At 43.1% G+C, this 22936-nt stretch overlaps 1 protein-coding gene across 1 annotated transcript in view; it reads left to right on the forward strand.

Annotated features, from left to right (window-relative positions):
• The window catches only part of TNIP3 (TNFAIP3 interacting protein 3), a 37776-nt gene extending 16692 nt beyond the window's left edge, over positions 1–21084 (forward strand). The window contains exons 4-13 of the mRNA XM_050320446.1: positions 1400–1486; positions 2961–3050; positions 3940–4005; positions 4772–4903; positions 7432–7560; positions 9772–9888; positions 12086–12211; positions 13759–13917; positions 16374–16434; positions 21053–21084. Of these exons, the coding sequence (XP_050176403.1) occupies positions 1400–1486; positions 2961–3050; positions 3940–4005; positions 4772–4903; positions 7432–7560; positions 9772–9888; positions 12086–12211; positions 13759–13917; positions 16374–16434; positions 21053–21084 (999 nt within the window). The remainder of the gene's footprint in view (positions 1–1399; positions 1487–2960; positions 3051–3939; positions 4006–4771; positions 4904–7431; positions 7561–9771; positions 9889–12085; positions 12212–13758; positions 13918–16373; positions 16435–21052) is intronic.
• The last annotated feature ends 1852 nt before the right edge of the window (positions 21085–22936 follow it).

Genomic DNA, 22936 nt, shown 5'->3' on the forward strand with positions numbered 1-22936 from the left:
TTGTAATACTGCAACAGAAGGCATTCCAGAATTGAGATTAAGATCCAGCCCTCTGAAAATGAGAGCTTTTATCTTCTTGTGGTGCCGATGCTTGCAGGAGGATTCAGTGTTGGCTACATCTCCAAGGCTTTCATTTTTCTCCCACTGCAAGCTTCCCAAACATGGCGTTTTTTTATTAAAAAACCCCACAAGTTTCCCAGCTACTCCATAAACAAGGAAAAACTAAAAAGAATATCAGAGTAAGGAGGATTTATATCATATGCAAATATCATAAAGTGGTAGCTTTCTTCCAAAGTGGGTTTTTTATCTTGCAAAAGAGGAGTTGCTTAGTCACACATTGTGAACCAGAGACCTGGAATGTGGCTGTTACATTCCAACATTTCACAGGATTGCTTTACTTTGTCTAAATCCTCTTCTGGAAACCGAAGGAAGGATTTATATTATTTGAAGTCAAATTTCACAGGCTAGCTTTCATTCCATTCCTTGAAAAATAAATAAGCAAACTCTGCAGCCACTGAAAAAGCTGTAGACTTAGAGATCTTTGCACAGTAATGAACATGAGTTTTCTTTTACGTTTCCTTCACAATTCCATTATTGTTCAGAATTCCAAGACTGAAGGTGACAATACTTTGCACTTTTCTATTTCGTTCTGACTTTGTACGTGAAGTCTGTGGAAGCCTTTTCTTTGCTGACCTCTTCTGTGTGTTTAACTTGGTAAGGACAAATTTGGAGTGTTGGATACGTTGAGTACTCAAGTCCTGAGTAACTCAAAGCTTAGATCCAGCTTAGGTATAAAGACAAGTAGCAGAAGTGCAAAGAAGATGTCCTTAGGAGAGGAATAGCAACCCTGTCATTCTGCATCTTTGCACAGCTTTCCTCGAGGGAAATATATCAATATTCCAATTATGGTTTTCCCCTAGACATTTTGAGGCTTGCAGGGGGCTGTTAACAGACTTGGCTGTCGCTCCTTTTCGAGCAGGGCTCACTCTCTCCTAGTGCCACTTCATAACTGCACTTACATAACTCCCTTTTCACAACTGGAAGCAGGGATAGAAAAGCCTGTGCTCTTATTTACTGAAAAAGCACATCCCCTTCCTTCCCTTATCCTTGCAACTTCCCCTCTGGGGAGAAGTGGCCAGTCCATTGTGATTTACACGCACTCTGAGCAGAGAAAGAACTGCCTTGCCCGGCATATTAGTCACAAGCAGTGTGCTTCATCCTTTCTGGGAAGCCCCAGCCAGGGAGGAGGAAAAGGTTAAAAATCAGAATTCCACCCCTTGTTTCTGAACCTTGGCTGCTTCCACAGGCAGCACTCGTGGATCTCTTGGGTCTTAAAGCCGTTCTCCTGCTCCTTTAGCCAACAGAAAACATCTTTTCCATTGCTCTTCTTCTTCCAAAGGTCCACGGTGAAACAGCCACTCAGGGCCACCTTGGATGCACGTGGGCAGGTGGGAGTGACATGGAAGCCCCAGCAGACCCACTGGAAGTAAGTGACTTTTCTGGCTGTTCTCTGAAGAGTTTTCTGATTGTCAGGAACACTTGGAGCTTTGTAGGTCGGCAGTTGTGGATTCACTTTTGTGTGCCGGTGGACTCTCCTGAATGATTTACGCCATTTAAGATCAGAAGGAAATGTTAGGACTATTTTTGCATATGGCATTCTTAGAAAGAAAAGCTCTCCTAGTGGGTTTTTTTATTTTATCCTCCAGGAGTATTTGGTCATTTAAAGTTGTTGGACAAAGGGTACAAAGTGGTTCGTTTTAGTGACCTAAAAACTTCTGTGAGCAATATTCAGGCTGGTTGGTGCCGAGTGTATGTACAGTTGTGAGAAGTGTAAGTTGTCTTTTTCATACTAATATTAACCTTCAATATGCAATTAAATATATGCCTAAGCAATTCAGCATCTGAATAACTCCACTGGCTGCCAGGTATCACTTCAGATGCTTTAAGTTAAACATGTCTATGAACTACAAGAAGAGGGATTAAGTGTTTCCTGCCTTGGAAGTCAAGGGTTCCACATTTGAGCTCAGCAGGACTGGCCACAGGGCAAATATGTGGTCAGGATTTTTGCCTGTGAAAAGACACAACAGAACTCTTCTTTGATCCTCGTTGGTGTTTGGTATGAAATTCTCTAGCTGAAGAAAATTAATGTCAGGAGATTCGAGGCCTCAAAAGTGGTCACACTTTTATTCTGGTTTTTCATATGTTGGTTGAGGATTTAGGGAGGGAAACAAAACTCCCTGAGGAGGCGTCTGAACATAGCATGTTCTTTTTTTTTATGAGCATATCTTTTTTTTCCAGTGCAGTTCTCCCTCTGTCTCTAATAGATCACATGTCTGTTTTCATGGCAGTCCATAGAGACTTCTTGGAAATTATGATCTGTGACACTGCCATGACAAAAACGAGGGTTGTTGCTCTTGTCCTGCACAGGTGAACCTCCACGCTTTAAAAAAACAGTTGCAGGCTGATTTGCTAATTTCTCCAAATGGCCTATTTTTGTTTTCTGGATTGCTTGCTTTGAGCCCCCTGTGCTAAAGTTGGGCCTGCAAGCACTTACCAGGGGCAATGCTACTAATTATTCTGCTCCTTGTAAATGAAGGGAATTACGCCCACTTCAACTTACGCTCAACTTTTGTGGCTCGTACCAATTGTTCAACTCACCATCTGCGAGATAATTAAAATCCAATTTTGTGTTCTGTGCCTCAGATGGTACAAATAGATAGGATTTGGTTTGTTTCAGGGGCTGTTTGCATAATGCTTCCATTGAAACACAGGCTAGGCCAGGTTAAGGCAGATGCACACTTCAGAATCCGCTCTTAGTAGGTGTGAGGGTACCAACATACAAATGCAATGCAGGAACAAGTTCCTGTTTCAGTTCCTTTATGTGCACCTGCCAGGGTGGATGGAGCTTTACGTGATAATCTTGCCCAAAGCGTGAATTTTTGAACATTTCTTCTCTCCAGTCAAGGCACACGTTACTGAGCAGAAAGAAGGCTTCATCACCCAGCTCTCTGGAACAGCAGATCCTCTCACTGGAAAGACAGAGACGAGAGGTAACCTCAGATATACCCTTAGCATTTACAGATAGAACCTCTAAGGCAGACATTACAATATCAGCAATGGAGGCAGGAAATCACTGGACGTGTTATCACTGTTAATTACACTGTATTTAAGCTGCTGTTTGTTTTATCCACCAGTCCAGCAAGGCGTGTGTTCTTCCCCTTGTGCTGTTGTCAGATAATTTCTATGTAGATACTTTCCGCTTTGCATTTCTTCACAACTTGAAGTGTGCAAGCACTTAAAATGACACGTCAAACTAGTTCCTAGTTCTCTGTACCACACTAGGCAGAGTTATGTTTAAACTGTTCCTAAAAACAAATGCTGACTTATCGTACCATGGCTGTGAATGGAGAAGAGCAGAGATTTATGTGGTGCCAAGGGCAAATTTTATTAATTATCACAGTTGGAAAGGCCAAGGAGCAACTGTGAGTAGCAGCCAGTGGTGTCTTGGTCCCAGGTAGCAGCAAACTGGAAGCTGCTCTTTTGCTGAGCATCCTAAAGAGTGACCTTGTATCCTTCAGTTCATTTGTTTGGAGTCAAAGAAATGTATTTATGGAACTTAAAGCAAACTAGCAGGGAAGTCCTTGGCCATTCAGGAGCTGCAGCTTGGGGTGGGTACAGTGCTACCAGTGATTCACCTGTAGCTTATGGTGCATTTGCATATTTCCTGAATGTTCCTGTGCTTTAACTGGAATACCACAGCACTGGCAGATGGGCTGGAAAGCTTGCCAGACTTTAAACTTGCTTTTTCAGGAATGAACTGGCCAGATGATGAGAAGGTTGTGAGCAATCATAGGTGGAGGATTAGAATGCCAATCTATTTTTGATTTATTGACAGTGTTGAAATAAAGGTTATTAACTGTGACTTCCTGGTTATTACAGCTTCTGGAGGTGAACAAGCAATGGGATCACCAATTTAGAAACATGAAACAGCTCTATGAAAAGCAGGTAACACTGTTGATGACTTCTATTCAATATGTATGTCACCTGTTGACAGCTAAGTCTGTGTTTAAATACCACCCAGCCACAGCCATGGTCAGATCAACCTGCAGTGCCTGCTGTGCCCAGCCCCTGCTCCTCCTCATCACAAATCTGTTGGTTCTTGTCCCATCTCTCCTGCCTGGCTTGGGAAGCCTGGGAGCTCCCTGGGTCCTTGCTGTAATGGGGGAGCTCTCAGGTAAATCCTCCGTGAATGTTGCCCTCTTTAAGCTGGGACTGTCAAGATGAATTGTAAATAAATACTTCTTCTTTCTTTCTTTTTATTTTTTTCTCCCCCAAGATCCCATTGACATAGCTTTTGTTCCTTGCTTATGGCTGTGTGGCATCAACTGCTGCAGCCGTTATCATCATCCGTGAAGCTGACTGCTTGCAGCTTTGCCTGGTATTTATTCCCAAATCCAAGTTGGTTCCTTGACTGACATCAATGACATTCTCATCTACTGCTTCCTGTTACGAGAAGGAAGTTCTCAGGATGAACTCATGCGCTCATCAGGAAAATTTTCTCTCCAGTGTTTTCCAACAAGCTTTACTGAGATCTGCATCATTTACTGTCTCTTCCCCCATCCCCCCCCCAAAGAGAAGAGGATGGCTTTTTTCAGATGGCTCTTCCTCATGTAAAATGGAGCTGTTTTATGCCTCTGGGCAGACACCTTGGAGGTGCTGTGCCTTTGGCAATCCCCACTCAGCCCACCATGGTCTGTCCCTTGCTTTTCAGCTGGCAGAGATGAAAGCAAGGCTGGACGTGTCTGAGAGGAGAGTGAGCGAGCTGGAGCAGGAGAGGCATCGACAGCAGCCAGGGGATGAGAGGCTGGGAGTGCTGGGCAGGGAGAAGCTGTGGCAGGAAAAGGTAGGAGGGTGCACTCTGTCACCTCTTTTGTGCTCTGTGCTCAACACTCCCTTGCCTTTCATGCTTCTCTGCTCGTGCAGGGCCGAGCGTGGGCTGTGAGATGAGATGTGGTGCTGAGTGTTGTACCCACGGCGGTGGCTGCTGCTCTGCCTCATCAGAGAGCTGTGCACAGAGGGAGAGTCATTTCAATAGAACCTGGCAGACAGCACAGCATTAGTGTGTGTGTGTGTGAGGGGGAGTAAAGAGCAGATTGGTACGGGCGCTGCAGAGATTTCCCTCCTCGCTGTTCAGGCCAGGGGGAACTGCTTTGTGCACAAAAATGCTACAGCTATTTCAAATGGAACAGGAGCATCATTGCAGGTGTTACACAAAGTGCTGGGCAGTAAAGACAGTTCATCTCCAGACACCCAGATTTTGGTGTTGACAAAATAGGCTGTTTCAGCTCCCTGCAGATGTTAGCAACACACTCAGTGCAGTTCTTAGGCCTGGTGAGCTGCTCCAAAGTGCTGTTCACCTCCCCCCAACAGTGGTTGGGCTCCTCTCTCAGGACTCCTTGGGCACTGGCTCTGGTGTATTCTTTTGCATCTAAAAATTAAATCCCTAAGCTGAATTCCCACCTCAATAAAACCACCAGCCAGAGTGATCAGCGTGTTTATGCCTGACAAACACACAAAACTTTGTGCTCCATTTCCCAAGCCCCAGGGAGAGGTGCTTCCCGTTCTCATTCTGCTCCCTGGGATCACGTACTTGATGACCTCTCCCAAGAGTTTCTGGCTGAAGATCTGATGGCTGAAGCTGGGCTTCTCTATTCACTTGGTAACTTGGAACAAACCTGCAAACAAGTGGCAATTGCATCAATTCCAGGCTCAGATAAGATGTGAGTTACCTGCTGCAGGAGAAGGAGTGCAAAGCCCTCAGCTTGTATCTGCATAAGCTGAACATTCATCCTACCTGCTTATCCATTAGTGCTAGCTAAGCATGGACTTGATATCCAACCAAGGGGACTCTGTACATGTTTTACAGCAAACCAAGTCATTCTGTACTTGCTGGATCACTTCCTACATTTGCTCTGAGTGTGGATTTGATGTGAGACAATCCATCTTCTTCTTCATACTACTACCTGCCTTTTAATATGTGACAGCTGGCAAAAATAGCCCTAAGTGCCTTTTTAGAAAGATAAGGATGAGAGCACACTCTGCAAAATTTTTTACTACATACCTGAATAATGAAATGAGTGACAATGTAATCCAAAAATTTCTTAGGGGGACAGGTTAACCTGTGTGGAATTTCAGCCATAGATCAGCAATTTCTTTAGAAGTTATTTATTTTTCTTCTCCCTGGGCATGCCCATAGACAGGAATTAAAGCCTAATCACTGGAAAGTCTCGGGGTCAAAACACCTAAGATTCAGTTTTGAGTAAGGCACAATAAGAATTTAGAATTCAGGTGGTTCAAACACCTGAACAAAGTGGAGATACTTTGTTGTAAATATCCATGTTCCTGGAGGTGCCAGCCTTTGAAAAGGAGAATATGTGCTAGGACCTGGGAAAAGATACCATTCATATGGTGTCCTGTGCATGTGATTGTTTGACCCTGATTTTTTTATTCACATAAAGCAGCTGCAGAAGAATACTTGAAATACTTTCTTTTTCTTTTGTAAAAAAGCTGTTACGTTTCATATGTCCAAACAGCTTTGTTCCAAGACCAGTCTGGCAAGAGTGGGCTAGTGAGGAATGTGTTACCCTTCAAGGAAAGCTTATGGGATGCCATTTGCTTTAGGGCCTGATTTGGATCTCAGCTCCCTTCACTGTAAATAGAATAAGAGAGTCAAACTTACAGGTTGGCAAATGTGCCTTAATAATTCTCCTAGTACCATCTTGGAAGGCTCGTGTGTAACTCCTGCTGCAAGCAGGGACATCTTCCTGGTAGTTTGCTGGGAAGGCAACAGTGTAGGCATATGCACTAGGAATGGTCAGGCTGAAGTTCAACAGCTGTGGTGGGGTCAAAAAAAGGTAGATTTTTAAGCCTTGATTGGTTGCATGGTGAATCTAGAGTGGGCTGAGACCTGTTTCATCTCTCCTGTAGTGAGTACAGCCCTCAGACTATGTGACACTGAGATCTGGTTTTGTCTTTGGTGTTGCATGGCATTGGGAACAGCTGGGACTCCTCCAGCATTTAGCCTTGGCCCTACACTGTGAATACATGAGAAATGCAAGCCTGGGATAACTGTCTGTATGATTCTGCTCTGCTTGGCCTGCCAGCTTTCTTGTGCCTCTCTGTGACTGCAGAGAGCAGGGATTTAGCCTGGTGTGTTGTCTCTGTCCCATCATGTGGTGAGAGGTCAAAACAATTTCTTCAGACTTTATCATATCTGGGCTTCCTGACTTCCTGTTGCCTCCCTTCCCAGCTGTGTCTGGGACAACAAAAATGCAGCACATCTGTCAGGCAGAAGATACTCTGAAAAATTGTTCTTGAGAAACGTTTCCATCTGCATTTCAGCAGCGTGTCTCTGTGTTTTTTGCATCCCAGAAAGAAACCAAAGTCCTGAGTGAAGCCCTGCATGAGGCGAGGGAGGAGAACAAGCTGCTGAAGCAGAAGAACGCCTCCATGCTCAGAAAGAAGGAGCACTACGAGGGGGAAATAAGCCGTCTCAATAAGGTAGGAGCAGGAGTGAGCTGCTGACCAGGAGCTGTTCCTCTGATCCCAGGAGCTCCCTTGTCAGGCAGTGACATTACCAGACGTCCATCTTTCAAATCCTGGGTGAGCAAGGTAGCAAATCACAATCACCTTTTGAGATTTGGGGAAACAAGCAAGACCTTAGTTAAGCTAATACCTGCTCCTGGCAGGTAGTAGGGCTGCACTGCAAAGAGGGAAGTTAACAGAATATTTGGCTTCTCTTGTGAAACTCCTGCACATTCCTAAGCTCTTTCTACATCCTCCCTCCTTAGAGCACAAAGGGAAATGGCACAAAGATAACTTTATATGCACCGTGGTTAAAAAGAAGTCACGCAGTTTTAAAACTGTTGTTTTACTTGTGTTCTGTGTTTGAGAACAATGGCTTCTCCTCACAAGACACAGTCCTGTCTTACTGCTTGTACCCATACATATATATATATATATTAATGCATACAAGTATTATGTGTATTTATGTCCCACTGAGGAAATTGCCATTAGATAGCTAAATGGAATTTTCTTTTTTTTTAACTGGGGGAAAGTAATAAATGTAATTTTGCTTAATCAAAAGATCACATAAAGCAGTGGGTGTTTTCTAATAATTTTGCATTTCATGGTGAACCACAAACAACACTTCCTGAGGAAATGCACTGCAGTAACCATTGCTGTGTAACTTTAAGTGCTTTAACAAGCTAAAGGGCCATGATGTGCAAAAGTCAAGCCAAAAAACCATAACAAAAAATGTGTCAGAACACACGATCTTTAGTTCCTTTTGAAATGCATTGACAGGACTGGCTCAAAGCCTCAGTGTAACTTTCATTCAAGGTTCATTCACTTTGTTTGTGAAACAACTTATTTCAGTGCTTTGTTTTGCTGCCTTGTGATGTGCTTGGAATAAGACAGATGGGTAAACAGACCATTGTTTTAAATGAAGCATCGATTTCATGTAACACACTTTGCCAACAGTAATTTACTGATTTGCTGTGTATTTGCATCCTTCAAATCTCGTGTCATGAATGCACATAAGACTGGAAGGGACCCTTTCAAGTCTAGTCCCCTGCTACTGCAGGTTCTGCCACTTGAAGTCATTACAAATTCTCTGAAATCAAACAACTTTTTCTGCTTTTATTTGAAATGATAAAGCAAAGTTTCACAGTATTGCTTCCAAATGCAGTTTGAAATAATCACCTTATTTTTCTCTGCTGTTAACCTTTTGAATATTGAATTTTCTGGATTTTAATTTTTTTCCCTCCATAATCCTGAGAGGTAGAACCTCCTCAGAAAAAGTATTAAAAAGTGGCTTAAAAAGGAGCAAAAAGAAGGTTAATCAGTCAGGTATCTGTATCTTCAAACTCCCATGTTGAAGTTCAACCTTATTTATGTGTTGACATAGAACACAAGCTTTGCTACTATTATATCAATTTATCTTCTGCACAATCCTTAGGGACAGCAGCTCATCAGATAAAACCCCTTCTTTTTCTATGCTTTCCATTGAAAAGGGCTTGTTTTTGATCGGCCTTTTGATAATTAATCAAAAGTTATTCCAGTCCCAGGGAGAGCTGTGAAATGCTGTTAAAAATAACCAAAATCTGCACAGAGCTATGGCAGAATTTCGCTATAAAACTGAGCACGAGTGGTACAATGTTGTGTGTATTCCTAACTCCCTCTAGTGACAAGCTGTGGAGACAACACGAAGTCCTCTCAAACGGGAGGGTTTGCTCTGTTCCAGTTGAAGAAATCTGTATTTTAAGTGCAAAAAATGATTCAGACCAACTTTCCCACAGTCACATTTTAAGGCCATCTCTAAATAATCCTTTTATTTTCTTGGGGTTTTTTTTGTTTGCTTGCTTTTGGCCTCAGCTGAGTTTGGGCACCTATCTGTTTTCCCAAATTCCAACTTGCACAGGGAAATGGTGTTTATGGATGAGATCTGCAGCTGTGATTTCCATTAGCAAATATTGTATATGGTTATGAGTAAAAACACAGTCCCCTAAATGACACTGGATGTAAGTGTGGTGTCTTTGAAAATGTGGACCCAGTCCTGGATATATGTTATTTATTGGGTTTATGTCCACTGTATATAATGGAAGCAAATGCAAGTGAAGGGAAAACCACCTTCCAAGAATTTGAAAGGATATTTTTTTCCTTTTCAGGTAGTGAATCTCTGTTTAAAGTTTTTGCTGTTTGATGTTGCAGGCCCTCCTGGATGTGTTGAAAAAGCAGCACTCTCCTGTTCTTGGGACTCCCCTGGAGAAGGGTGACAGGAACAGCCTTGAGGAGATGAGAACCCAACTTGAAGTGCTGAGACAGCAGGTAAGAACAGCTGGAAGTCAGACTGGATGGATTTCACACAGCATCATTTTGCCTTGTCTCCCAAGAACTGTGCCTGGTAGGCTTGCTATGCAGAGTTTTTGAAAGGCAGTCTTGGGAAACTTTGCAGCTTTTCAAAAAGTGTGAGGCAAAACATTTGCATCCATAGCCTACATCCCAGTCTCTAGAGATGTGTATTTATTTATTTTTAAATCTTTGTTCTGAATAGATGTGTATTTATTTCTTTTTAAATCTTTGTTCTGAACAATTCAAGTGCTTTGTGCACTGCCTTTCTTTCCATATGAAAGAACCCCTTTAAAAAACGTTATAGTTTTCTGATAATTTTACATTTGGGGTCTGGACAGTGTTAGGGTTAATGTTATTGACACACAAATGGATGTGATCAGAATGTGAATTTTATTCAGTGGGAATAAAATACTTGTTTCTGTCACGTTTGACAGCAGAGCCAGATTTTGCTCTCTAATGTAATGCTTGCCACATGCCGGAGACCAAAATCCTGCCCTTGATTGTACAGTAATGACTTATTTCATTCTACACAATAAAATAGAGTAAACCGATTTTTTATTATTTTTTTTCCCCAGAATTCTCATGGGGTATCCATTCTAGGAATGTATTTTTCTAGTTGTGTAAATCAGTACAGAGAGCCCAGACTTGCTTCTACACGAAGTGGAGCAGGAGGCTGTAACTGTACAGAGAGGGGACTCCTGGGACAAAGAGTGACGTGGCAGGGTCTCACCAGGGCTGGGGTGTCATCAACCCATCCCTGCTCAGGACAGGAGAGATGAAGGTGCTCATTCCTTGGGAGGCGTCCCCCTCTTCCTCAGGGCAACAGAATATACAACAAAGCTGTGCCCAAGGGGTTCCCTTGCAGCTCCAGCGGGCTGGGGAGCGAGAGGGAGGGAGGAGGGACACAATCAGGAGGGAAGGAATGAGGAAATACTGAAGGGGGAAGCTTGTAGATGGACAAGGGACACAGGGATTTCAGCTTTGCCTCTGCCTTGGAGGGTCAGGGGTGTGCAGGCCTTCTCCACACATGGGCTGTGGAGGGGAGTCCCCTGACAGCCACACAGAAAGCCTTTGTTCCTTTTCCACGGTGTTACTCCGGAAGGAGGTTCTATCTTGTGGGGACCATCGGCTCCAGAAATCCCTTGCAAAAATTAGCAGCAAAAGGCAAGTTGTGAAAATAATTGGAGAGCCCCGTGTTGACTTTTTTCTTCCCCTGAGGTATTAACATTTCTTTAGTCCTTCTGTGAAGTCGTAGTGCTGCTGCCAGCAAAAGGAAAACTGGATCTATCCGATGGGCACGGCATGAGGCACAGCGAGCAAGGCCTTTGGAAACAGCCTGTCAGCAGCTTTAGGGAGCAACCAAGAGGACATGAAAGGACTTCTGAAAGTTCTGGTGGTGGTTGCCACCCAGACATGCCTTTGCTGTTGTTTGTCAGTAGAAGAGCCACCAACCTCCAGCTCCTCACCAGGTGGATTCCTGCCCATTAGCTGGAGAATTCAGCCAGTCAGATTAACACCAAATAATTGACAGATTTGTGCTTTGCTTCTTGCTGCCTGAGCCTGGGGTGGTCAGGCATTTTTTAGTGGGATGAAGCACTATGATTCCTGGGGACATAAAAAACAGCTAAACCATTCCATCCCTCAGCATTTGAAAGGAAGCTTATCTTCTAGGAACCAGGTCAAACACCTGTATTTGCATTTTGAATTGTGTACCACTGCATTCCCCTCTGCTTCTCCACTGGGACAGGGAGGTTCTTCCCCAATTGCTTGCACCTGAGATACAGGAGGGACGAGAAAACTGGAAAAAGAGTTGGTAAAATCTCTGTCCTGCTACTGTTAATCCCTTTAAAACTTGATATTAGTATTTGCTGTTCTTGTTTATAACGTTTAAAACTGATATTTGCCAGTCAGCCTTTTAAATTTCGAGGGTCTACAAACAGTGAAGCTGTGGATTGTTTTGATTGACAGGTGCCATTGGGGAATAGTCACTACTTGTCATTTTGTATTGGGCATAAAAAAAGACGAGGCAAACTTCTGGTTATAGGATTGTCCAGAGGAGGGATCCCTTTGGAATGCACTCCGCTGCTGGGGCAGCGTTTAAAAAGCAACCAGACAACAAAAGTGGATGAGGTGGCTCTGCTGAGATTCACATCCCTGGCATTAACAATTGCAGGTACAAATATACGAGGAAGATTTCAGAAAGGAGAGATCTGACCGAGAGAGACTCAGCGAGGAGAAAGAAGCGCTGCAGAAAGTTAACGAGAGATTGCAGTCTCAACTGAATAAACTCAGCTCTCAGGTATGAGGCAGGAGAAAGCTCCCCCTGCCAGCACATGTGCATTTTATTTTTATTTTCTCACTTTCCACACAACTCGAGGCTTTCTGGCTTCCATTAATTGACATTGGATTTTATATGAGGTCACCACCTGGGATGAAATCATTCTGAAGTAATGCAGTAAGAAGATGAGAAACGATTAGAGAAGACTTCCAAAATGAGTAGATGAAGGGAGTATTCATCGCAAAAAACTTTTCAAACATATCTGAAAATGGAGGCAGCGGGGCGGGGGGGGATGACCAAAAACAAGTCCAGAGGAGGTTGATTGTTCCACTGGCACTTGATATGAGAGTTATAACATCAAACAAACTTTTGAAATAAAGAGCTTCTGTAGTTAACCCTGACCTCTGCAATTGAATTACAGGGATGGTAATATCGCTGAGGAACAAAATGGGCTCCATACAAATGAGCTGAGCAGCCGCCGCAATAATTTTTTTCTTGCAACATCCTTTTTATCTCTTCAAAGTGGTGTCAGTAGGAAGCCATAGTAAAATCATGGCATGCAAGACTCTGAGCTTTCTTAATCCCCATTAAAAAAAAAAATGATGAAATTTTGAGGTTTTCCTGTCTTGACAAAGTTGTGCAATGTTTTAAAAGAATGGCTGGTTACCAACACGTTCTGTGATGATTTATTGTCCTCCCCAGCATTGTTGTGAAACAGAAACTTCAGGACTGACTTATTCAAAACCAGCATCAGTACTAGTAAGGTCTTGCTATAGTATCAGAGGCAGTGAATAGGGAAATCTAAAATTAGGGCTAAAAGGCCTTTCCCACTCCTGCCCAGGAGGATGAGGAGAAATGCCAACACCTGAAGGGCTGTACAGGTGCTGGGTAACCTGTGTACAACTTGTCTGTCCCTGCAGTGCATCAACAGTTCACACTGGAGATCTTCTTGTTTGTCTCTCCCTGCCTCAGGATTTGATTAAACAGAGCTTGTGAAGGATTTTAAAGATGAGAGCAACCATACAAAATATTTATTAGTTTGCTTTCTGAAGTTGAATCATTTGGTTGTGACTCACAGAATCACAGAATGTTAATCATCTTTTACCCCTCCTTCCTCTGTCCCGAGGCAAATTCCTGTTGACTGTACTGTAATGAAGAGGGCCTAAAGAAAAGGCAGGCCTAAACCTTGAGGCCACTGACTTTGGTCCTCTACCAAAATTATTTACTTTTCTTGTCATACAAGTGTCCATGTAGTTCAACTTATTGAAAGCTACTGTGTGTAATGAAGATATAGAGTACTTGAATATAGAACACTCCCGGAAATATGCTTGTCATATCTCAAAACCAATATTTTCCTCACATAAAAAGTGCTAGGACTCTGATGTAGCACTTTTTAAAATAATTAAAAAAAAAAAGTAGTCAGGAGGGGCTAAACAGGCAGCACTGTGACCCAGTGCTGAGAGAGGAGGGTTTCTTCCCCGTTGCTTTTCATTGGTGAATTTGTACTTGAATATTCTGTTGGTCGTTGCATCCTGCTGATGATGCATTTCTTCTTATTTTTGTGACAGACTAAAGACCTCCCAGCACAGCCTGAGAGGCCCAGTTACCCACCTCCACTCTTCCTCTCACCCTGTGTGAATTATGGGAGGTGTGGGATGCTCCTTCACTATGCAGATCCTCGAGTACAACCAGGGCCTTACAGGGCACATGAACAGCAGCAGCACTTGGTAAGAGTCCCACTGCTCCCTGTGTCCCAGGGACACTGATTTTCTCTTGGCATGGTGACCACGGAATAACAGGTGCTATCACGGTGCCATCGACACCACCAAGGGAATCTGTGGTTTCATTGTTTGTTGGTAGTTCCAGATCAATATCAAATTTACTTTGTCAAACACTACAACGCCACTCAGAAGAAAAATGGAGTTGTTTCCTTGTAAGGAACATTTGTATCTTAATTAGAAAATGGAAGTTGTTGGATTAGAGTCTTGCTGATTCCTTAGATAAATTTACTTCTACAAAATACGTTCAGAGCCCTTTCTAGGTGTATGGCTACCCACATGCAGGAATATGGATCTGCTCTCTGGAGCCCAGTTCTGAGCCTTCAACATAAAACAATAAAAAACAAAGCAGCAGAAGTGGGAGGTGTATCTGAGTGTGGCAAACACCATGGGAAATTTGCCTTTTTTCCTGGCACACAACAGGGTCCCCTCTTCCTCAGCTTTGCACTGGAGCAAGGGGGAGTTTTCTATTCCAAGGAAAATGCCGCTTCAAAGAAAGGTATTTTTGAAGTGCTCTGGGTTATCTAAGTGGGCTGTGCTTGTTCCAATCTAGTGAGAATGCATTTAAACGTGGTGAATGTCATTTTAAATACTCAGTGTCTGTTTCTGGCTGTAAAGCTGTCACATATGGAAAGATGCTCATTATTTGGGAAGTTATAGCCTTTTGAAAAACGCACGTAAGGCTTTCAGTCTGCAGAAATCCAGTGGAAAGGCTGCGGTCGGACGAGTAATTTCTGTGCTTCAGGAGTGTGCTTATCTGCCTACTTATCAAAGCTGGAAGTACTGCAGAATGTTTTTCACTGCAATTTGGACACTGGCCCAGATTGTTTTGGCTCTTCTCCCTGAACTTCCATCATCTGGGTTTCTAATTCTGTGAGGGATCCCCGGGTTCATTTGGAACTCCCCGGTTCATTGTGAGCCTTGTTTGAAATGCTGTGCCTGGGTGAGTGCAGCCCTGCTGCTCCGAGCTTTGGGAGCCTCCCTGAGCAATTTGTTAGCAGTGAAGGAAGGTGTTAGAATTTAATGAGTGTCCTGATACCTAATCCTGGACGTTCAGTCTGAGCTTTTGCTTTTTCGGTCTTTTTATATCTTGCACCTTTTCTTTCCTCTTTGAGCTGCTAGTGGAAACAGTTTGTTTAGTCTTGTTTCTGAAATTCATTCCAGCTTGTGTGCTGCAAGTAGGTATGAAGGAGAAGAGTTGATCAGAGAACGGAAAATCCACCAGAAACTCAAAAAAATCCAATGCAAATAAATGTAATTTGAGCCACCGGTGGGAAAAATAGCTGTGCTAAAAGCAATGCAGCCTTGCTTTGTACCAAAGCTTATTTTGTTTGCCCATAAGCACAGAATTAGTTAACAATTCCTGTGAATGGTGCAACTGAAGTGAAAATAAAACAGCCCCTTCTTTCCTGAAGGATGAGAGTGATCACTGCTATGTGAGTACAGATGGCAGCAAAACAGAAAAGTTAAATCTGTTTTCTGTACCTACAGCTTCATCCTGCCATCTTAATTTAGGCAAAACTTCTTTAGAATTCACTGAAGTTTCTTCCCTACAGATTGGAATCTGTAACATTCCCCTTGGCATGACTCAGGATTTTGTCAGAGTAAATTCTGCAAAACAAGAATTATTTTTCCAGTTTAGCTGATCTGAAACAGCATTTACATGGAATTTGACAAGCTTGCATGGACTACTTACACCACAGACAGCCTGACCTGCAATGTCTGGTCCCAAAGTTGTTCTCCCTAGTGGTAGTTTGCTACTCATTTACCACAGTGTGTGTGGTATAAACTATAATGCACTGTTTGTTTCCTTGCAAGATTTCCCTGGACAAAACTGTATTTGCATGGACATGACCTTCCCAACACTTACCCTTTTAAGAAAGATGGGAATTTTTTCTACCTCACAATATTTTCAGTAAGTTATTTGATAACAGCTAGTGCTGTGAGGAAAGGGAGGAGGGAACTTAATTCCATGGCTAATTCCTGTCCCACTGAAGCACTTCACAGGTGTATTCGAACTGGAGCAGCTTCACCTGGCGGGTGCACCAGGTTCCTCTGGGGTGTTTTAGTACAGAGGTGCCTGCTGGTATCTTCTGCACTTTAATCCTCAGCTCTTTTAAAATCTGATTTGCTTCTGTGAGTGTTTCTTTCGATTTGTGGCATCTAGAAAGGTTTACACCCGAATTCCTATGGGTGCAGCACCTAAACCCCCTGCTGGATCCAAAGGCTTGGATCAGTGGAAACATAAAGCTGAATATAAGATTTTTTTTTTTTTTGTAAACTACTTTCGTATGAGTAATGAAAAGCTTCACAGCACAATTATGTTTTTATCATGTCACTGTTCTTCTGTTTGAAGTGTCTGTGAAGGCCACATTGCTGCAATAATGTTTTATTGTTCTGTGCAGCCAGACTATCAGTGGTATGTTCCTGACCAGCTTCCGCCAGATGTGCAGCACAAGGCAGATGGTAAGACAGCAGCTGTTCAGAGCACATATTAAATGTACTTTTATTTTAAATGGAGGCCTTTGAGGGATGCAGAGTAAGCTTTCCTATCTATCTGTTGAGTGCCTGTGTGCCAGCTTTGCCTTGGCGAGGTCGGGGTATGTACCACACAGGTGAGCTTTCTAATGTAGCACCACCTATGTCACGGCTTTCAGCTTCCCTGTAATTCATAAAACGTCTCTATTACACGTTATAGCATCACACATTTGCCCCATTAAACACCTGGTAATAGTCCTAAAGAAAAGATATTCTCAGAATTCTCCCTGGAGCTTCCGTTGCTCCAGCTGAGACCGAATTTGATGATGTGCCGACCCCGGGGGCCAGCGTGGGTTTAGAAGTCCTTGGTAACAAAGTACAGGCTTTAGGATGTGGTTTCACCTTAAGGGCAAAATGCCCATTGCTGTTCTTCTTCTGCTCTGATAGTTCAGGGTGCCAGGTCTGAAAATAAAGCCGTGTAAATGAATAAAGAGCTGCTCCAGTGTCAGTACAAACTATTTCTTGGAAACCAGGAGGAGTATTTAATGTTTGCACCTGGACTTGAAACCATTCCTGGTTGCTTTGAAGTACTTGTTTCAGACCACTCAAAAGATGGATGCCAGGGAGCACAAGGAATCTCTCCTGGGTGGGAGTCTGCCATTCCGTGGTGCGAGTGGGTACCATATGGGGTGGCGGGGACTGGTGAGTCCAGAAGCTGTTTTGTGTGATCTAGAAGAAGAAGATGGCTGCAGAGGAACTATTCTCTTCTTTATTGTTGTCCACATTTGCCCAGAAGAGAGGGTAGGGTGGGAATGGAGCTTGCCAAAATGGCTGATGAGCTTCCCATAATTACATGGCAACTGTGTGGAGAGTTCTGATGTGGTCACAGGGAAAGTAGAGCTGTGACTGCACAAGAGAACAGGAGATTAATTTTGCTGTTCCTCCCACTTAGACTTGGAGTGATTTACTGCACCAGAGGATACAGGGAGGATGTTTGTAACAGGGAATGAAACAAGGCCACCAACTGCAGCCGTGGGCCAGGGCAGTGCACTTGGGGGATCTGAGGAAAGAGATCCTGCTTGACTATGCCTTGACTTCTGGCTCCCTGAAAGAAAACCTTTTCAAAATCCATGCTCTGTCTTTCTGTTACCATTCCTTGCCCAGAACATCCAAATGCCTCCTTCTCAATGGGACAGTGAGCGGGACACTTGGAGACTTTCCCTGCCCTTTTTTCCTTCAGTGCCTCATTTCTTAATGAGTCCCATCATAGCACTGGGCTCTTTTTATCTTGGCTGATAAAACAAAGATGATTTTATTAGCCATTGATCACACAGAAGTCCAGCTTCTATCAGTTAAAAGTCACTAGGCTGGGTTTATGTATTATATATAGTGTTCTCTATTAAATCTGCATGTAAGTATTTTGAGAAAGGTTTCAAAGATAGAAACCCCAAGAATATGTGATGACAAAGTATCCCAATGTTCCAATTTCTTTGTTCTCTTTTGTGCAAGTGCTAATTACAATGGTGGCTTTAAATGAGCCAGTATGTGCAGCAGCATTCCTGAATCCCATTTCTCATCCTTCATTTTCTCATTAGATGATAAACTGACCAATAAATCTTATCTCTGCTGAGCTAAGACTTCATTATAGAAAAACAAATCAGCAGTACAGCAACTTTTAGGTGTGGAAGTTTTCTTTAGGAATGCTATTTCAGTAGATTGATATTTCTAAGGAAAAGCCTTAACTTTTCGTTAACAAAGGAAATTTTGGGCATTTTTTCTTAAGTCATAATTATAAAATACAGATCACAGGTTGTAACTTTAGAGCTGAACAGAAGTGAAATGAATTGGGAAACTCATGGTTTTTTATAAGTTTGTTCTGCAGACTGCTGTTGTCACCAGAGATGTGTTTTGGTGGTTGGCAGAGGATCACTTCCTGTGATTCACCACAAGCCTGTGGAACAGTGTTGAGTCCAGCACTGAACTCTCAGGGTGGTGTGATGGTTTGGATCTGGCACTTTTTGATTTGAGCCCTTTCTAATTAGCTGGGAATAACTTCATCAGAATATAGGAAGGATGAGAGGAATGAGATGAAAGGAGAAAGAAAAGCAGCCCTCAAAAAACGGCTTAAAAACTCAGATAACTCATATCAGAGTTCAGCTTGTCTGTGAACATAAGTATTTCTTCTCCATACCTTCCTAAACATGAAATATTCCTTCTGAAAGCGGGCAGGGGAAAGATGGATGAGAACATTTTGTGTCTAGCCATGCTCCACAGGTGGGATGCTGTGGAAATCAGGCTGCCAGCTAAAGACCACTCAGGGAGTCCTCGCAGGGCAACCACCTGCAAAGCAGGATTAGGGGAAATCATCCAAAAAACCCAAAGGTGTTTGCTTGAAGGTCCCAATAAAGGGGGAAAGCAAGTGATGGGAGACAGGAAGAGATTAAGGAAGAAGATGATGAGCTATTTTCTCACTGCACTGGCAATGTATTTCCAACAGAATAACTCCTTTTTCCACCTCTGAGCTGGTCCCTCCCCAGGTGCTTTGCTGTGCAGGAAGCCTAGTCCTGTAATGAGCCTAAATTCTTCCAGCTTAGCCTTGTTCAACCAGCAACGCTGCCTTGGGAGGGACAGGAGCTCCTAAATTCCTCCATGCTCACTCAGTGTTCCTGGAACTCTTCCTGAGCTTTTTGTTCTTGGTTCTGTTTGGGTTTGGGGAGCGATTCGAGTTTAATTTTTAAGGAGCAAGGCGGAAAGTTTTCCAGCAAATGTACTTAATGTCACTTCATTTGGCAAGGAGTGTTGACTTCCTTCCTTATCCAACTGTGCAAAATTGAAAAGACAGTTGAGAAAAAAAATAAAAGAAGATTGATTTTGGAGATTTTCCCTGAACCCAGTTTTGAAATGCAAAATTCTCTGGAAAAGAGGTTTATTACTCAGGAGCCCACTCAGAGCAAGAACCCTTTTGCATGCCACAACTGCTGGCACGTACTGCCTTTTGCTCTTTCAAAATTCATCTTGCTGCATTTGTTCTCTTGGCAGAAGGATTCTCAGCACATGTATTTAATGACCCCAGCCACCCCTTCAGAACCTCAGATATAAGTAATGGATTTCTGTGACCTGAGCTGTATTGTTTTATTTCGGATCCAGCCATGCCAAGCACAGGGACAACCCAAAATATAACCCTTTGCTTCATCTTGGCATGGTTTGGGAAAAGCAGAAATCAACCTGCAGAGCCCCAAGGATGAGCACATGAAGCAGCAGGACGTGCCCACTCTACTTTCATTATAATCTCATCTCCTGTTCTCTTTCCACACTCTGCTGCTTTCCAGATTTTTGCCCTCAAGGTACCTAATTTGCTGCTAATGTTGTTATAATTACAGCTAATTGGAAGAAGAGGAGGGAGAAGTGTGGGGTTTTTTCCACTGAAAATAATGACATCTGTAGGGAGAGGGAGAAAAAAATGAAAAAATTGAAAAATGGATTTGTGGAGGTCTTCAATGAAAACCAGACGGGGGGAAAAAAATAATAAAAAAAGTCAATTAATTGACATCTTAATTTTCCTGGAAAAAATCCCAGGCCCTAAACATTTCTGGTCTTAGCCTGTTCTCAGTGCATATGTTACATGAGAAATTACCAGTGCTCCCAAGTAGTTAAGACAGATTTAATTAGCAGCTTTGCCATCCCCATTATGAATGAAAATGTGATTATTTTCATCATTTTTTGACTGATACAGCTCGATTTCTGCTACTGCAATGTACCAGGAAGGCCATCAGCACACCTGTGGTTTCTGACTGCACAGCCTGTCAAGTTGCCTGTTTTGGGAAGGCGCCGCTTTTAAAAGCCAGCTTTTATCTGCCTTGCACAAACGTGGCCCTTTTGGAGCAGGTTTTCTGTCGTGTCCTCTTGGATCTCCTCAGCCCTGGGGGTTCGAAGTGAGGGAGGAGGTTACTGTGTAGCAGCAGCTGCAGAGCAACTCTCCCAGGCAAATTCAGAACCCTGCTGGAAACATTTCACTCTTAATGTTTCTCTTGTAAGTGAAATGCTGGGTGTACTTCCGTGTGTGTTACCAGAGGTGTGTTAACAGCATTTCCAAAATCTTTTGGAACTTCAGGAAGCACGTGTTACACCAGCAATAGCATATTTCATTTCCTCAGTTTTGTTTTTTCCTAGCTTGAGTGAGTTACCAGCAAACATCTTTTTTTGAGCCACAGACACCTGCTTAGCCACAGGTACTGCTGCCTAATTGTTCCCTCTGTCATACTTACCTGCTGTCCTAGGAGCCCTGCTGAATGTCAGCTGAGCTTTTTAGAAGCCTGCAAAGGTTTTACAGGGGGTTTTTAGGTCATTAGACCCTAAAGTTTGCTGTCTATAAACCATCACGACTAGATGAAAGTTGAGAGAAACTACTAGTACTCTCTGGTATCTCGACACTCTTTTGCTTCTTCGCTCCTGCTGCCCCTTGTAGTGAATTGATTCCAGTCTTGTAAGGATGTACGGATTTAGAGGGGTGTGTGTGTGAAAGTGTTACAAAACAGAGGGAAATTAATCACAAGTGAGTATAGTTTTTCTCAGGCTCAAAGTGATTCCTATGGATTTACTCGTGCAGATTCAGCCCCGGAGAAGGGAGCCCAGCGCTGACAGCCTGAGACCTGGAGAAGTGTAAACCAAAGGCTGCAAGCAAGTCTTCCAACTTCATTATTCTGTTTTCTTCTGGTTTTTTGTTGTTTTTGGTTTTTTTCCCCTCAGCTCCTTATCTCCTCAGTGCATGTGATTTATGCCTGGTGAAATCCCTGCAGGGACAATAGAAAAGCAGATCATACAGGCCGGTGATCCTCAGGATCCCGTTAAACTCTGCTGGGAAGCGTTACCGCCCTTTGTTCTGGAGATGCTGTTTGTGCTGCCTGTGAGAATCTGCTAAAGAGCCTTATGAGAAAAGATGCAGCCCTTGCTGGGGATTCAGGCTGTCACATCTGCTTTGAATCCGAGAGCTTATAAACCCAGATAGTGTTGGGATTTTTGTTGTTGTTGTTTGAGAATTCTAAGAGGGGGTTTGTTTGATACCAGGGAATGATTCGTTGATACATCAGCTCGAATTCTGTCATCTTTTTCTTGGTTGGTAAAAAGGAAATCTGCTTCACTGTTTGAACACATTTGTGTAATTGTTATCAGGGTACCACCAATGCCAGGCCAGGTAAAAGGTGTCCCTTTATGAGCCCAGCTCAGCTCTCATTTTGTTTTGGCTCTAGAATTATATGAAAAAAAAGTAACCAGAGGATGTTTTCCATGTGCACTTGTATCAGAAGAATTTTAGTAGAAATATTTAATGGTTTTAATTTCTTGGTTAATATGGCTTTATATTTCCAAATGATTCTTGTAATGAATCTGAACATCATTGTGTAACCTCTAACTCAAGAATAAAACCTGTTGTTTGGTTTTTTTTTAAGTGGAATTGTATTTAGATGATTAAATTTTGTCAGAGAATTATGATGTGGGGATGTTCACCAAATATTACTTCATAATCTACTTGCAAGATTGTCTCTTCCCTTCAGGCTTTTAAGAAATCCCAGCATCTGCTGGGAGACAGGTATCTGAACTTGCTGGAAAGAAGAATCCGATTTTTGCACCGTGAAGCCACAGGAGAGTCCTACCTGCTTTCCTGGTAGCTCAGGAGCAGTTAAGGTGGATTGAAGTTCCCACACAAACAGTTTTTGGAGCTGTGCAAAGACAGAGTTGTCAGCTGCGAGATTGCCTGCCTGTGGCGTTATTTCTGCTTTAAGAACAGGTATTTCCATTCCCTTCCATATACAAAGGCCTGTGCATTGAATTAAGAACTTTACAGGATTAAACATGTGCAGCATTGGATTTTGGGCTCAATGGGGAGCAGTCCATGGGAAAGGATTTTTGTGCAGTGCTGCCCACATGGATCCAAGCAATGCCATTCCTACCCCACAGTACAGACTCGGGGGGAATACAAGCAAAGCACTGAGCAGAGCAGCCTCTGGAGGGAAACTGCTTTTCCATGAGCTATTGAAAATTAGAGTTTGACTGCAACACTGGCTACAGAATAAACTCCCGGGTCTCTTTAACAGAGAGAGGAGTTTTTATCTGTGCATGACTTTGGAGCTGGCCTGCAGACACCACAGCAGCAGATAATTTAACCGGCAAACAATGTAACTGCGCTACTCCCGAGTGGTGATTTGGCTAATAAGGGTGAGATCATGGAAAATGCTAATGAGGTGCCTTCGGAAAATCCAATTATAAACAGCAGGTGCCCAGTGCTGTGAGCACAGCACCCCACACTCAGAGACTCCGTGAATCCCCCAAACAGCCGAGCTTCTGTGTGTGTGAGCTTTGAGGGGAGGCAGCAAGCCCCTGTTTCATTCAGTTCTACTGTTTCCCCTCAAACCAACCAGGCAGGTTTGCTCCTGCCCTTTGTGGTGCTTAGCTCATCATCTGACAGCTTGTGCAAGCACTGTCTGCCCCGAGCAGA

Source organism: Myiozetetes cayanensis, unplaced genomic scaffold, assembly GCF_022539395.1.
Source record: "Myiozetetes cayanensis isolate MyiCay16 unplaced genomic scaffold, myiCay2020 scf24, whole genome shotgun sequence".
NCBI classification, from domain to species: Eukaryota; Metazoa; Chordata; class Aves; order Passeriformes; family Tyrannidae; genus Myiozetetes; species Myiozetetes cayanensis.